This window comes from Trichechus manatus, unplaced genomic scaffold (assembly GCF_000243295.1).
Source record: "Trichechus manatus latirostris isolate Lorelei unplaced genomic scaffold, TriManLat1.0 scaffold00021, whole genome shotgun sequence".
In the NCBI taxonomy this organism is placed as follows: domain Eukaryota; kingdom Metazoa; phylum Chordata; class Mammalia; order Sirenia; family Trichechidae; genus Trichechus; species Trichechus manatus.
The window spans coordinates 4542219-4558202 of NW_004443957.1; the positions used below are offsets into that span (position 1 = coordinate 4542219).

Below are 15984 nucleotides of genomic sequence, written 5' to 3' on the forward strand. Positions count from 1 at the left end.
GACATAACCATAATAAATATATACGCACCCAAAAACAGAGCTCCAAAATACATAAAATAAACTCTAACAGCATTGAAAAGAGAAATAGACACTTCCACAATAAAACTAGGAGACTTTAACACACCACTCTTGGTGAAGGACAGAACAATGAGAAAGAAACTCAACAAAGACACAAAAGATCTAAATACCACAATCAACCAACTTGACCTTATAGACATATACAGAGCACATCACCCAACAGCAGCAAAGTACACATTCTTCTCCAATGTTCATGGATCATTCTCCAGAACAGACCACATTTTGGGCCATAAAGCAACCCTCAACAAATTCAAAAACACTGAGATAATACAAAGCATTTTCTCTGATCACAAAGCTATAAAAGCAGAAATCAGTAACAGGAAGAAGAAGGAAAAAAAATCTAACAAATGGAAACTACATAACACCCTGTTAAAAACTATTGGGTAACAGAAGAAATCAGAGATGAAATTAAAACATTCCTAGAATCAAATGAGAACAAAAACACAATATACCAAGACCTTTGGGATGTAGCAAAAGCAGGGCTCAGAAGTCAATTTATAGCAACAAATGCACACATCAAAAAAGAAGAAAGGACAAAAATCAAAACATTAACCCTACAACTCGAACAATTAGAAACAGAGTAGCAAAAGAAGCCCATAGTTGCCAGAAGAAAAGAAATAATAAAAATTAGAGCAAAAAATAAATGAAACAGAGAACAGAAAAATAAAAGAATCAACAAGACTAAAAGCTGGTTTTTTGAAAGAATTAATAAAATTGACAAACCATTGGCCAAACTGATAAAAGAAAAGCAGGAGAAGATGCAAATAACCCAAATAAGAAATGAGATGGGTGACATTACAACAGAACCAACTGAAATAAAAAGGATCATAACAGAATACTATGAAAAACTGTACTCCAACAGATTTGAAAAGCTAGAGGAAATGGATAAATTTCTAGAAACACACCACCTACCTAAACTAACACAAACTGAGGCAGAAAATTTGAACAGACTCATAACAAAAGAAGAAATTGAAGGGGTCATAAAAAAACTCCCAACAAAAAAAAAGCCCCAGTCCAGATGGTTTCACTGGAGAATTCTACCAAACATTCAGAGAAGAGTTGACACCGATTCTACTCAAACTTCTCCAGAACATAGAAAAGGAGGGAATACTCCTGAATTCATTCTATGAAGCCAGCATAACCCTAATACCAAAGCCAGGCAAGGACACCACTAAAAAAGAACACTACAGACCAATAGTCCTCTTGAATATAGATGCAAAAATTCTCAACAAAATCCTAGCCAATAGACTACGACAGCATATCAAAAAGAAAAAAAAAAATCATAACCAACCGGGATTCATACAAGGCATGCAAGGTTGGCTCAACATTAGAAAATCAATCAACGTAGTACACCACATAAATAAAACATAGGAAAAGAATCACCTTATCATCTCAATCAATGCAGAAAAGGCATTTGATAAAGTCCAACACCCATTCCTGATAAAAACTCTCAGCAAAATAGGAGTAGAAGGGGCATTCCTCAACATAATAAAGGGAATTTATACGAAACCAACAGCCAACATTATCCTCAGTGGAGAGAATCTGAAAGCATTTCCCCTGAAAACGGGAACCAGATGAGGATGCCCTTTATCACCACTCTTTTTCAACATTGTATTGGAAGTCCTAGCGAGAGCAATAAGGCAAGAAAAGGAAATAAAGCACATCCACATTGCTAAGGAAGAAGAAAACTTATCCCTATTTGCAGATGATATGATCCTATACATAGGAAATCCTAAGGACTTTACAACAAAGCTATTGGAACTAACAGAACCATTCAGCAAAGCGACAGGATACAAGATCAACATACAAAAATCAGTTTGATTCCTCTACATCAACAAAGAGAACTGTGAAAAGTAAATCAGGAAAACAATACCATCTACAATAGCCCCCCAAAAGATAAAAATACTCAGGAATATATTTAACCAGGCATGTAAAAGACTTATACAAACAAACAAACAAAGTACAAAACACTACTGCAAGAAACCAAAGAGACCTACATAAATGGAAAAACATACCATGTTCCTGGATAGGAGGACTTAACACTGTGAAAATGTCAATACTACCCAAAGCGATATATAGTTATAACGCAATCCTGATCCAAATTCCAACAGCATTCTTCACTGAGATGGAAAAACTAATCACTAAGTTTATATGGAAGAGAAAGTCGCCTTGAATAAGTAAAGCTTTGTTAAAAAAAGAAGAACAAAGTAAGAGACCTCACCCGACCTAATTTCAGCCATGGTATTCAAAACAGCCTGGTACTCTGGTACAACAACAGATGCATAGCCGAACGGAACAGAATTAAGAACCCAGATGTAAATCCATCCACCTATGGACAGCTGATCTTTGACAAAGGACCAAAGGTTGTTGAATGGGGAAAAGATAATCTCTTCAACAAATGGTGCTGGCAAAATTGGATATCTCTATCTGTAGAAAAATGAAATAGGATCCATAACTCACACCATACACAAAAACTAACTCAAAATGGATCAAAGACCTAAATCCTATAGGGCAGTTCTACTCTGTCCTATAGGGTTGCTACGAGTCAGAATTGACTCGACAGCAACAGGTACTATAGCACAGACAATCCTGCAACAATAGAATCAGCAAACAATAATCTACAAATGGACACACAGATAGATATGCCAAGAGGTGAGGGAGGGGCTAAGGGAGTACACCCACCAGCAGATACAGGTTCGGTGGAGGAAATTTCTAAATACATGACAGTAGATGCTCCTAATATATTAACATAGGCAATAGAGGACACAAGCGGCACAGTCAGGGAAACCTCTTAGACATAACTAAAGCCTCACAGGATGAAGTTCCCAGGCTCGAAGGCAAAGGACCATAGACTCGGGGGACATCTACATCAACTGGCACAACATAGTTCTTAAAGACAGTGTTCTACATCCTACTTTGGTGAGTAGCGTCTGGGGTCTTAAAAGCTTGCGAGTGGCCATCTAAGCTACAACTATCAGTCTCTTCTAGTCCAGAGCAAAGAAGAGTGAAAAAAACTAAAGACTTAAAGGAGCAATTAGTCCAAAGGACTAAAGGACCACATGCACAACAGCCTACACAACACCAAGACCAGATGAATTGGATGGTGGCTGGCTACCACTACTGACAACTCTGACTGGGAAACAGAGGGTCCAGGACAGAGGGGGAGAAAAATGTAGAACAAATGATCAAATTCACAAAAAAGACCACTTTCTGGTCTAACAGAGAACAGAGGAACCCCCGAGACTATGGCCCGTGGACACTCTTCTAAACTCAAAATTGAAGCCACTCCCAAAGTTCACCTTTCAGCTAAAGATTAGGCAGGCCTATAAAACAGACAATAACACACGTGAAGAACGTGCTTCTGAGATCAATCAAGTATACAAGACCAAATGGGCAACCAAAAAAACCCAAACCAAACCCTTTGCAGTTGAATCGATTCCGACTCATGGCGATCCTACAGGACAGAGTAGAACTGCCCCATACAGTTTCCAAGGAGCGGCTGGGGGATTTGAACTGCTGACCTTCTGGTTAGCAGCTGAGCTCTTAACCACTTCACCACCAGGGCTCCACAAATGGGCAACACCTGCCCAAAAACAAAGAAGAGAAGGCGAGAAGGGACAGGAAAACTGGATGAATGGAACCAGGGAACCTGGGGTGGAAATGGAAAGGGGGAGAGTGCTGACACAATGCAGGATTGCAGCCAGTGCCACAAAACAATCTGTGTATAAATTTTTGAATGAGAAACTAAATTGCTCTGTAAACCTTCACCTAAAGCACAACAAAAAGAGAGAAAAAAAGAACAACTGTTGATGGGAGCAACAGGCCAGAGCACGTCTAGGGTTCAGGGTAAGGAAGGACAAGCCCCCACCAGCTGTGTCAAATACCTGGACCTGACACCCCTAGGAAGGCAGGGACCTGCTGGGGCACTAGTAATCAGGGCTGCTCAGGCAACACGTGAGCATTCGCCATTGTGCCTGAATAAAAGGTATAAATGTCTCCTGAAAAGAAGATGTCCCCGTTTTCAGAATACCTGCACTTCGTGAGAAAAAGACAATTCAAATTCTTTGCACCAACACAAGAAGAAGTTGACAGTTCAATGCAAGAAACTGGCATCTGTCATACTTCAAAATTTACACTCGAAGTTCTTAATATTGCTCAGGAACTAAATGTACCTGCTCCCAAACTGACAGCTGCCTCACCTCTGCCGTGTAATAGGAATATAATCTATAACCAGTTACGTATGTAGCGCTCTGAGTCCTAAGAGGAAAGCAGCTCTGATTACATCATTCCTCTGCTCTAAAACTTCCTAAGTTTTGCCTAGAGAATAAAGCCCAACCGCCTGATACAGCACCCAAGCCCTTCCCACCCTGGTCTCAGCTGACTTTTAATCTTAACATCTATTCTGCTCTGTTCTCGCTCCCCAGCTGTAGCCAAGCCAGTCTGCCCTCTGGTTCCTTATATTCTATCCAGTTTTTACAAGGGTCTTGCTCCCATTCCTCGTGAGCTCCTTAGAGTCAGGAACACTATCTGTTTCATCCATATCTGCCCCACAACGCTGGACATACAGACGTCGAGGAAATGTTCACTGCACTGGGCTGGCCTCTAGCCTTGCTCCTTCCATTCTATTCTCCCAGGGCTGCAGCGGTGGCATTTCTAAAGATCAAATCTGATCATGTCTCTGCTCTGCCCTGACCCTTTGATGGTTCCTGCCAATATTCACCATAGATTTCAAACTTTCTGCCTGGTGGAGGAGGCTCGCCAGGATGTGGCCCCTGCCTAACTGCCCAGTCTTCTCTCTTCCCTCAGTCACGTCTCCTGTGTTCCAGCCAGGCCAAATGACTCACGGCTTACTCAGGCACCAGGCTCTGTCCAGCCTCTCGGCCTTTCCTGTGCTACTTCATCTGCCTGGAAAGTTCTTGACCTTGTCCTCCATCACTTAGAAGACTACTTGCTCATCTTTAAAGAAACTATTCCTGGGTTATTTCCTCTAAGGAACCTTCCTCCCACCCCTGCATATACCCACAACCTCGTCTTGCTATCTAACTCCCTCTGCCAGGGGATAGACTCTTTGAGGACAGAGACCATGTCTTATTGATCCCTAGAGCCTAGCTCAAAGCAGATGCTCGATAAATAAGGCTAAGGTGAACAAGCATCCAGATTGCTACTGCTCTCCTTAGTCTTTGAGTGCTGGATGGACATTAAAGCTACAAACATGTATGGTTCCTAGGTAAGTCTGGGCGGCCACACACACGACAGGCCCTCGCAGGAAAGGCATCGAAATTGCTCTTTCCCCTCTCTTGGCTAAGACTGTTACTCAGAGTTTCTGAAGAAACAGAATCAACTGGCTAGCTCACAGATGCCTGAAACTATGAAAGGCAGAGGCAAACATCTATCACCACTGTCTCCTTCACTGATTTTGGCAGCAGCCTGACAGCAGCAGGTCACAGCAGTTGCTTCAGAAAACAGGTCACTCCTGTGGAAATTCCTGGAAGACCTTCTCTTCTGACAAGAGCACCAGTGCCGACGAGCCAGATCTGCTCTGGGTGGCCTCCTGGGCCCCACGGTCAGAAGGGCTGGAGGCCGCGTGTGCTCACACCTGCCCTCTGACAGCCTTTCCTCCCTGCTCCTCCCCCTCCCGAGTGAACCGCTGTCTGGGAGACTCCCAGGACAGTACCAAATTTTAGGTCATGCCAGAGCCCTCCTCAAGTTCTGCGCACTACTACTTCCTCACAGCATCTCTGGCCAACATCAGTGGCGACCAAGGGAAGATGGTGAGGGTGATGACCACATAAGGGAAGGAGGCATCCACCTGAAAACCCCAGGCAGTGGGGCTGGCAGGTTTTCACATTCACACTGTAATTTCCAACAATAGGAAGTGACCATGGGGAGCCTGATCAGTGTTCTTGGCTGCCCTGTGCAGACACAAGGGCCACGAGCTGATTTCTCAAAAATGTGAGATTGGCCCAGCACCAGAGGAGCTGGCATGTGCTCTAAGACAACCGTAATTTAAATAGACAGCACAGGTGGGAGATGAACAAAGCCTGGTTACATCTTCGATACAGCCCATGTAGGATATCCCAGTGCAGTGATGGCTCCTCCCATTTATACAGCACTTCTCAGTTTCTAGGGTGTCTGCACATGTGGTGTCTCATTTGACCGTACACCAACCCTTAGTGCCAGGCAGTGCCTGTGCCATCACCTTCTCTTTACAAAGGGGACTCTGAGGCTGTGAACACTCAAAGGACATGCCCAGGGGGATTCCCTAGCAAGCGGCAGAGGACCAAGTGTGAACAGTCCTCTGGGCCCAAATCAAGCCACGCTTCAGTTCTCCAATGTCTGGCAAGTTCTGGTTCTTATTTTTGGCCAGATTGGCAATATTTGAGAAAACCTGCATCTGAGACTCAGCAACTCTAGGGCCCAAATGTGGTCCCTGGGCCAGCATCTCCAGCACTATCAGGGAGCTTGTTAGATACGCACACTCTCAGATCCCCCAGACCTATGGAAGCAGAGTCTGCCTTTTAACAGATCCCCAGCTGATAAGTAGGATGTGACAACTGAAGGAGCTCTCTGCCAGGCAATACACCCTGGAGCCTCTCTGTTCTGGCCTACTTTTCTGGCTTCTTCCAGGTGGGGAGGTTTGGAGAAAAGGACCTTACATCAGACTGCTTCCTGATAACCAACAGAAAATCTGGCTTGTCTCTCCAGCTTCCCTCTCTGTGAAAAAGGTCTCTACTTTTCTCCTCTCTGCCCCAGCTTCCTGCTAAAACACTTACAGCTGAGGGTCACGTCTCTTCAGCTTACGGGAGATTCTCCAGCATTAATTGTGAAAAAAGCATGAGGATGTGATTTTCATTTACTTATAGGAATCTTAAAAGTCTGTTTAAAGAACTCCCATCTGAGTAGTGATAAAGTCGTGATTTCCTAAGGGAGGTCTGTTATGTTAAGATTTTCTCTTCCTTTTCTGAGACAGAATCTCTCTTAACCCCTCCTGTGGTGTGCACGGCTGAATGTACATACCCAAGAATTGGCTGGAAAATCAGCAACTCTGCCGAGCTTCAGTGTGAACCCAGTTTACCATCAGAAAGACTTTAAGAGGTCGAATTAAACTTTATGGTGAAAACTGGGCAAGTTTTTAACCAACTTCGATAACCAAGTTATGATTATTTCCATCCCCCCACATTTGTCTCCAATCCTGACTCATTTCAGACACTTTTATAGAAAGACCCAACCCAACCAAAACCAAACCCACTGCCATCAAGTCGATTTCCACTCAGAGCAACTCTGTAGGACAGAATAGAACCGTCTCATAGGGTTTCCAAGGCTGTAAATCTTCACGGAAGCAGACCGGCACAGCTTTCTCACATGGATTGGCTGGTGGGCTCCAACCGCCAACCTTTCGGTGAGCAGCGGAGCACATAACCACTGTGCCACCAGGGATCCCATAGAAGGAAAACAGGCTGAAATCAAGGTATTTATGTCTTTCTATGCATAACTAGGAGCCCTAGTAGTGCAGTGGTTAAGAGCTACGGCTGCTAACCAAGAGGTCAGCAGTTTGAATCCACCAGCCACTCTCTCCGAGTCAGAATTGACTCCACGGCAACGGGTAGTAGTATGTATAACTAATCCTCTTCAATGACCTTTCCTGTTTTTCTACCTTGACTTTTTAACCACCAGTGAACTTTGCTCTTTCTGTGCTGTTTTCAGCACAAAAGTTAAGTCATTCTGGGCCTGCCCTACGTGGGTGTCGGCAGAGCCAGTCTTGTCCCCAGGTCATGACGACACGTGCTGCTGCTCTCAGCCTGCATGGTTGCAGGAAGCAGGGGGAGAGCATTCCATCTTCTCTCCCAGTAACTCTTTATTAAGAAAGGAGGACATCGTTCACTTTCAGCCCTTTGTTAGAGGGAGCAGTGTAATACTCTAGCCAGTGTAAAGAAAGGCAAACTCCGAATTACAAATTGAATACACTCATGGCCAACGTCATTACTCACTATCTGCTTTCCTCTTTGACTACAAGCAGGCCATTATTCTCTTCTTGCCTTTGGAACAATCTTGGGCCCTATCTGTCCATTTTTTGGCTGCTATTCAGAAGAATTGTGTTAAATGCCTCTTTAACAGCTTCCACTTCTCCATGAACAGTTGGTTTAAGTCAACCTTGAGAATGCCCAGGCCTCGGTGGGGCACCATGCCCTGCAGCCTCATCTCCAGCATTTGCTCTGAATCCTTTTCACTAAGGGGATGAGAGGCTGGCCTCTGTGACTCAGTCCAAGTCTATCAGAGCCTCTTCCTTTAGAGGAATTAGTCCTCTGGCTTACAACCCAGTCTTTTAAAGGAGCCAGACCAAATCTCTCTGAAGGTTAAGCAAATGTTGCACCCATACCTCCAACTATAACTGTAGAAGGACATGATGGCTGATCACCACACAGCAATTCTGATCAGAGTCTGTCCCCAAACGTCTTTTGCTCCTTACACCCACAGAAACTCACCACGATGTTTTAAGTTATCTTATGACTTCTAAGGCGCAACTTTGGAGCAGGGTGGAGAATTAAAGCAGATAGTAATGGACATAATGGATAGTAATGGATAGCAATTTTATATGTGTATGAGTTTGGTGGGGGATGAAAAATGAAGGTGGAGTGGGGGAAGAAGGCAGAGATGAAGGAGTGAAGAATCTTCAACTTTTGATTTTTTTTTCCCCCACCTCTGGGACTGACAAAAGGTAAGTTTCCAGGGCCTATGGTGTCCCTTTGGTCAGCACTCTCTCCTGGGCTTTTCTGACTCAACCTGAGGTGGACTAGTGGGAAGCCTTTGACATAGCCCACATCGGGCCACCACCTGGGGCACCTCAAGACCCAGTAATGGGCACATATGAGCACTGGACTGAACACTAACAATGTGACTCCCCAGGAAGGTGGGAGATCCCTGTTCCATACGGAGGTAGGGGTTGGAGCTGGGACTTTACGCATGGTTTTAAAAGGAACATCATTTCAGTGCACCCAGTATGAAAAAATACATTCAACAAAGTCCAGACACTGCTCTGGGTGTGATGCCCGCACTTCCAGATATCAGACTCATACAATTACATACAAGGAGGAGGACCGTCCTGGATTGGAAAGCAAATGAGTAATGGAGTCTTTGCAATGAGCATCTCCATGAGGGAAACTACGCGACAGGAAACAGCCAAATCACTGGGCTCCGCAGACTCCCAGTCCTCACCCACGCTGGTGACGCCTCTCATGTCTGATGAGGGGTAACGAGCTCCCATTGCTTCCTGGGGACCTGCCATGGGTCATCCCCAGAAGATGCTACATTCTCATGCTTCATATAAAGGTACTCCAAGGGCAGTGGGCCAGGAGACAGAGGAACAAGGACTTCAAAACCCTGAGAGTAGAGGGAGGATCCTGCCACCCTCCCCCCACCCCCACCCCCACTCCAAAGCAGCAGGTGCATTCACTGTGACATCTCCGGCTCCTTCCCACGTGGCTCTTCAAAGCGCCCCGCCGCCAGAGGCAGGAGAGCACCCTCAGAGAAGGAGGCTGGGGGCCAGGAAGCGCCTACCTGTATCTCTGCTTCAAAGACTGCTTCTCAGCTGTCTTGCAGACGTGCCCCGCGTAGTACAGTGGGAAGAACAGAAAGTTCCAGTTGGTGGCAAACCACGTGAGGGTGAAAGGCGCGTCGAACGTCTTGAAGGTGAGCTTGGCGAGCTGCGTGGAGCCGGCCCAGGAGGCGCACACGCACAGCACCACCGCCACGCCCCAGAAGGCCTTCCTGAGCTGCGCGCGCGAGCACCGCCAGCAGAAGCGGCCTGTCCTCCCGCCGGCCTCTGTCCCGGACGCCGCCTGGGCCTCCGCCGCCGCCGCCGCTTGGGCCGGGGAGTCCCGGGGCCGCTCCTCCCCTGCAGAGAAGAGAGACTGCCGTTAGCAAGAGCCCCAGACCAACACATCCCCACCAGGGCGAGGAGGGGGTGTAGGAAGCAAGCGCGCAGCTGACCTTCCGCCACTATCAAGCCTAGCCCCCTGCGGGGGAAGTGGAAATGAAGGCAGTCTCCGGGACAGCAGTGTCATGCAAAATTTCAACAGAACTGCTCTCACAGCTTTTCTTATCCACCAGAACCTTTATACTCAAAGTCCGGTCCTGGCCAGCAGCATCAGCACCACTGGGGAGCTCACTGGAAATGCAGATTCTCAAGCCCCACTCTAGATGATTCACCTACTGAATCTGCATTTTAACAGGTGATCCAGTGTGCACCTTAGTTTGGGAGCCTTTCTCTAGAACACAAAAATCCTGTTGCTGATTCCGACTCATAGTGACCCTATAGGACACAGTAGATACCCTATGGGGTTTCCAAGGAGCAGCTGGTGGATTTGAACTGCCAACCTTTGGTTAGCAGCCAAGCTCTTAAACCACTAGGCCACCAGGGCTCCAGAACACACAGAGTGGCTGAAATGCTTTCACCATAGTTTATTTCAGCTCAGGTGTACTGACCTGTTTATTGGGTGTTGGGGATTCCTAGAGGAGGGTGTCATAGGCCTTGACCCCTAAGAGCTCCTTGCTCCTGCTACTTAAAGGCTTAGGTGCCACAATGCTATGTATTTTGCATATACAGCAACAATAGACCCGCCCCCTCTTTTTTCTTTTTTTTTTTTTTTAAATCTGCTTCCTGCTGATCTCCTCCCATCCCACCTCAAAGGTCTACTTAAAAACCACAAGTCTAGCAGCTGCCATTGTGAGAGGTCAGGACACTGCATTCTAGAGCCGCTTTACTTCTGGAAACCAGGCTCAGCCAAAGTGTGGCTCTGTGAGCAGTGCCGTTCCCTCAGGCCATGGGAAGGCACAAAAGGCGTTATTTCTACTGTTTGTTTTTCATTCATGATTGTGTGTGTGCCAGTCAGCTGGAAATTTAAACACAGCCTTCTTGCCTGTGTAGTGTGTAATGAGAGACAGATGCAAATTTCCAGAAGGCAACGTACTTGTCTTTTGTATGTTCCACCTGGCACTTAGCTGAGTGGGCCACATGAATGATAAGAGGCCATCTCCACTTTAGGGCACAGGAAATGAGTACAGAATGTATAGAGGTCAAACGTGCTCTGTGTATTTTATTTAAACAATATCTTACATAAATAACTTTAATAATGTTGATATCCAATCACTGCAACTGAGTTTTGTATAGCATACTTTCTGAAACATAATCATCCTGTGAGGTAAATCCTGATAGCCTATTATACAGATGTTAGCTAATCATATCATTAAACACCAGCCCTGGCCGTATCTGTTTTAGCCAAAGGTAAACATACTATTATGTAGCTAGTCAAGGAGAGAGAATGTACTTTACTTTACTGGCCCAAATCCTGTTTGCAGGGCTTTGCTGGTCTAAATCCCAATTGACACTATCTGTATCGTGCATCTGACTCAAGCCATGGTATTTTCAATCGCCTCATATACATGCAAAAGATGGACAGTGAAAAAGGAAGACCGAAGAAGAATTGATGCGTTCGAACTATGGGTGAATATCGAATATGCTGTGGACTACCAAAAGAATGAACAAATCAGTTTTAGAAGAAATACAACCAGAATGTTCCTTAAAAGTGATGATGGGGAGACTTCGATTTGCTTCATTTGGATATGTCATCAAAAAAGACCAATCGCTAGAAAAGGATATCGTGGTTGGTAGAGGGCCAACGAGAATGAGGGAAACCCTCAATGAGATGGATTGATACAATAGCTGCAGTAATGGACTTGAGTATACCAGTGATCGTGGGGATGACGTAGGACCAGGCAACATTTCATACAGAAGGTCGCCATGAGTCGGAGCTGACTTGATGGCAGCTAACAACAACAACATAGTGTGCTTCATTACCTGTTTTGTTAATATTTAATCTCCCCACTTCTCTTCCTTTTCATGTGTGCATATCCTAGTTGGACAGCCTTGGGAAAACCACATATTTGACCTCCTTTGAGCTTCAGACAAGCTGTCTGTTCCCAGCCTAGGCTAAGGGCAGGGTGAAGCTGAGGAGGGTCAAAAGCAAGACAGATTGTTATCCGTTTGCATATGTCCTCCCTTGATTTTGTCCACAGTGAATTCCCATAATTTAAAGCAAATTCCATTTCAAACAGAAGCCAACACATTTCAGTGTACACACTGATCACCTGCCATTTCGGATTAGCCTCTGCAACTGTCATGATTGGGATAATTTGCAAGGAGTGTTGGCAGAAAGGGGGTGTCTCAACTATCAGCATCACTGCCAAAAACTCATATTGAAAAGATATTTGTGGAAATGCAACAAAAAACCCGTGTCGAAATGAAACACAGTTTTACAGTACTAATTTCCCACTTAGAATGGACTCCCGAGGAGATGGAATAAATTCAGGTTCACAACGTGTTTCTTCAGTTAGTGTTTTCATTATGGAAAATAAAGTCTTAAAACTTTAAAGAACTAAGCAATGATTGATCCTGCATAGCTGTTACAATTCAGGAGAAAAATCACCAAATCATGTAATTTTGCATTGCTAAAGTGCTCCTATGGGCTTGGATTAAAGGAATTATTCTCTAACTTTGTAACCACTCCGTATCATTAACCAAAGGAAACATTAATAGTACACAAACAAAGACATTCAAAACTAAAATCAATAATCCATTATTTAAAAATAATGATTAATACATAAGATAGAACAATGTTTCTCAAGAAGTAATGCAGTTAATAGGCATTATAAGAAAAAAAGGATTCCATGGTCAGTTATGTTTGGAAAACACTAGGTAGAACAAAGATAGGTTCTTTCATTGTAGGAATATTCAGGCCTAAAAGACAGGGTTACTTTTCAAGAGACAGCTATAGAATGAGGTGCTCCTCAAATTATTTAAATGTGTAACACCTTGTGGTAGGTCTACTGTCCCTTGGAACACACTTTGGGAAACACTGTCATCAAAACCAACCAAAGCTGATTCAGTGCAAGCCTTTCATTTCACTGTGCTGAGCCTCCTATAATAATAATCACTTATTATCAATTTCATTACCTCACTTAGTGCTCCTAAGTTTACCTCCTACCTCATGTGAACTTAGAAATATTCTTACAAAATAGCAACTGGAGCCCTGGTAGTGTAGTGGTTAAGAGCTCAGCTTCTAACCAAAAGGTTGGCAGTTAAAATCCACCAGGTGCTCCTTGGAAACCCTATGGGGCAGCTCTACTCTGTCCTCTAGGGTTGCTATAAGTTGGTGCCAACTCGACAGCACCTAACAACCACCACCTTATCAACCAGAGATATCACTATTAACATTTTGCTGCATTTTCTCCAGTCTTATTTGTCTTCATGTCACACACACACACACACTCACTCACCACACACTCACCACACATAGTACACACACTATACATAGCACACACACTCACAACATTCACCACACCCACTACACTCACACATCCCCCACACATATGCACACACACCATACCCACACTCACACACCACACCGACACATACTCACATGCCACACTCATGCACACACCACACACATACACACCACACCCACACACACCCCCACATACACACCCGCACCTACACACCCCACACATCTGTGCCACCACCACACTTGGATACACTTACACAGCCACTCACCCAGCAAAACTGCGATTGCATTATGTTTTCATCCTGCATTTCTTTTTTTACCTTAATACATAATGGCATGAACTTTATAAACCTCACAGGGCTGTGTCCAGGGCATGCATCCCAGGAGCACTTCAATCAGCCAGGCAGAGAGCAAGTGTCTGCCCTGGGCTAAGAGCTCTGGGCGGTCAATAAATACATATAAAACACAATTACTATTCTTCAGCAGCATATAGTCAGTCTGGGTGTGACAAAACAGAACAATTATGTGCAACACTGAAAGATTCAGAATATTAGTATAACAGGAATTCTGAAGAGAGAATGACCAGCACAGGCTGTAATAATAGTCAAAAGAATTGGAGTCAGAGGCTTGGCCTGGGCTTCAAAGGATAAATTGGCTGTAAGTAAAAGGAGGAGCAGAGTTGCAGGTTGGGAATACACATGATCTGTAGAGGGGCAGGCAGTCCCTGGCTGGTGCAAACGGTTCATATGCTCGGCTGCTAACTGAAAGGTTGGAGATTCAAGTCCACCCAAAGGCACCTTGACAACAAGGCCTAGTGATCTACTTCCAAAAAACCAGCTACTGAAAACTCTATGGAGCACAGTTTTACTCTGACACACGTGGGGTCATCATGAGTTGGAGCTGACTTGATGGCAACTGTTATGGATTGAATTGTGTCCCCCAAAAATGTGTGTCAACTTGGCTAGGCCATAATTCCCAATATTGTGTGATTGTCTACCATTTTGTCATCTGATATGATTTTCCTATGTGTTGTAAATCCTACTTCTATGATGTTAATGAGGCAGGATTACAGGCAGATATGTTAATGAGGTAGGACTCAGTCTACAAGATTAGATTGTATCTTGAGTCAATCTCCTTTGAAAAATAAAAGAGAGAAGCGAGTAGAGAGAAAAGGGACCTCATACCACCAAGAAAGTAGTGCCAGGAGTAAAGTGTGTCCTTTGGATCTGGGGTCCCTCTGCTGTGAAACTCCTAGACCCGGGGGAGATTGATGGCAAGGACCTTCCTCCAGAGCCAACAGAGAGAGAAAGCCTTTCCCTGGAGCTGGCACCCTGAATTCGGACTTCAGCCTCCTAGACTGTGAGAGAATAAATTTCTCTTTGTTAAAGCCATCCACTTGTGGTATATTCTGTTACAGCACTAGATAACTAAGACAGCAACTGATAGAGGGACAGGGAAGAAGACGGGGAGACTGAAATCCACTGCCACCTCTTTATGCAACCCCCACCCCAATAACTCCCTCCACTTCAAATCTTGCTTTATTAGACATGTATTGGGAGAAATTGCTAGATTGGCTCAAGGCACTGGAGCAAATTCAGATGTTGACCCTACCTTATTTAGGAAGTGAAAGCTCCAATGTCCATAACAACGGGATACAGTTAGTTGAATATATATGGAGCTACATAATAAATTTGGTTAGCAGACATTTTTATTCCCCACTATCTGAAATGCAGCAAATGTGTTCCATACCACGCACCATCTAATTTACAAAGTCCAACCTAGTTTTCCATGAGCTCTGCGGTTTATGCTCTGGAGAGACTCGAGAGGCTTTCACACAGAAGGAATTACAACGAAGAGGGCAGCATACCTTATCAAAAGCCTCTCAAATCTACTTCAAGTGCAGGAAACTTTTGTTTACTTTCCCCCCCTCATAAGTTGCAAGTCAAGCAATTCCTGTGTTTGATTTCACTCTTCTATTATCACTGAAAAAGGCTGTGCAGATTGCCTCAAAGAAATCAATGTCAAATTAGCCTCCAGCTCTTTCCTGCCCCAGCTCTGTCGCTACTAGTAATACTATCTATGTCCTCCTCACATATCCCTCCCTGCAAACAAGCCCTTTGTTTTATGATCTTCTTGTACCTTAAATTCTAATCCTGTACTTTAACCAGCAGTTCTGGGAGCCATGCAAAGTAGATTATACACTATGGCCCAATGGTTGTGCTGCCAGATGCTGTAATTGTGGAGTCAAGCATCTCCCTGTAGCTGTGTTACCAATAAATGCTCTGCTTACGATGCTTAATTCTCTCAGAAATGCTGAGGAACAGGTGGGGCCTCCCCAGTTCTGTTGCTAGAGCTGCTATCCATTGAGCATTTTGGAGGAAGCTGGGTATATGTGTGTGGCAGTGGAGGTTTTTCTCTTGGACACAATGGGTACTCCATGGTGTGATGGAGTGTAACCAGGACTGCACATAAGCTTCCCTTCTGAGCTCTGCTTCAGAGTCCTGTGGGGCCATGGGCATCAGGGAAGTTACTGAAACCATACATCAGTTCTGTTATGTTGTTGCGTGCC

The 15984-nt window shown here is 44.7% G+C and overlaps 1 protein-coding gene across 2 annotated transcripts in view; it reads right to left on the reverse strand.

Moving 5' to 3' along the window:
- SLC35F3 (solute carrier family 35 member F3) overlaps positions 1 to 15984 on the reverse strand; it is a 443055-nt gene that overhangs the window by 115736 nt on the left and 311335 nt on the right. For both annotated transcript variants that reach the window (XM_004372808.2, XM_012554519.2), the window contains one exon: positions 9634 to 9970. In XM_004372808.2, the coding sequence (XP_004372865.1) occupies positions 9634 to 9970 (337 nt within the window). The remainder of the gene's footprint in view (positions 1 to 9633; positions 9971 to 15984) is intronic.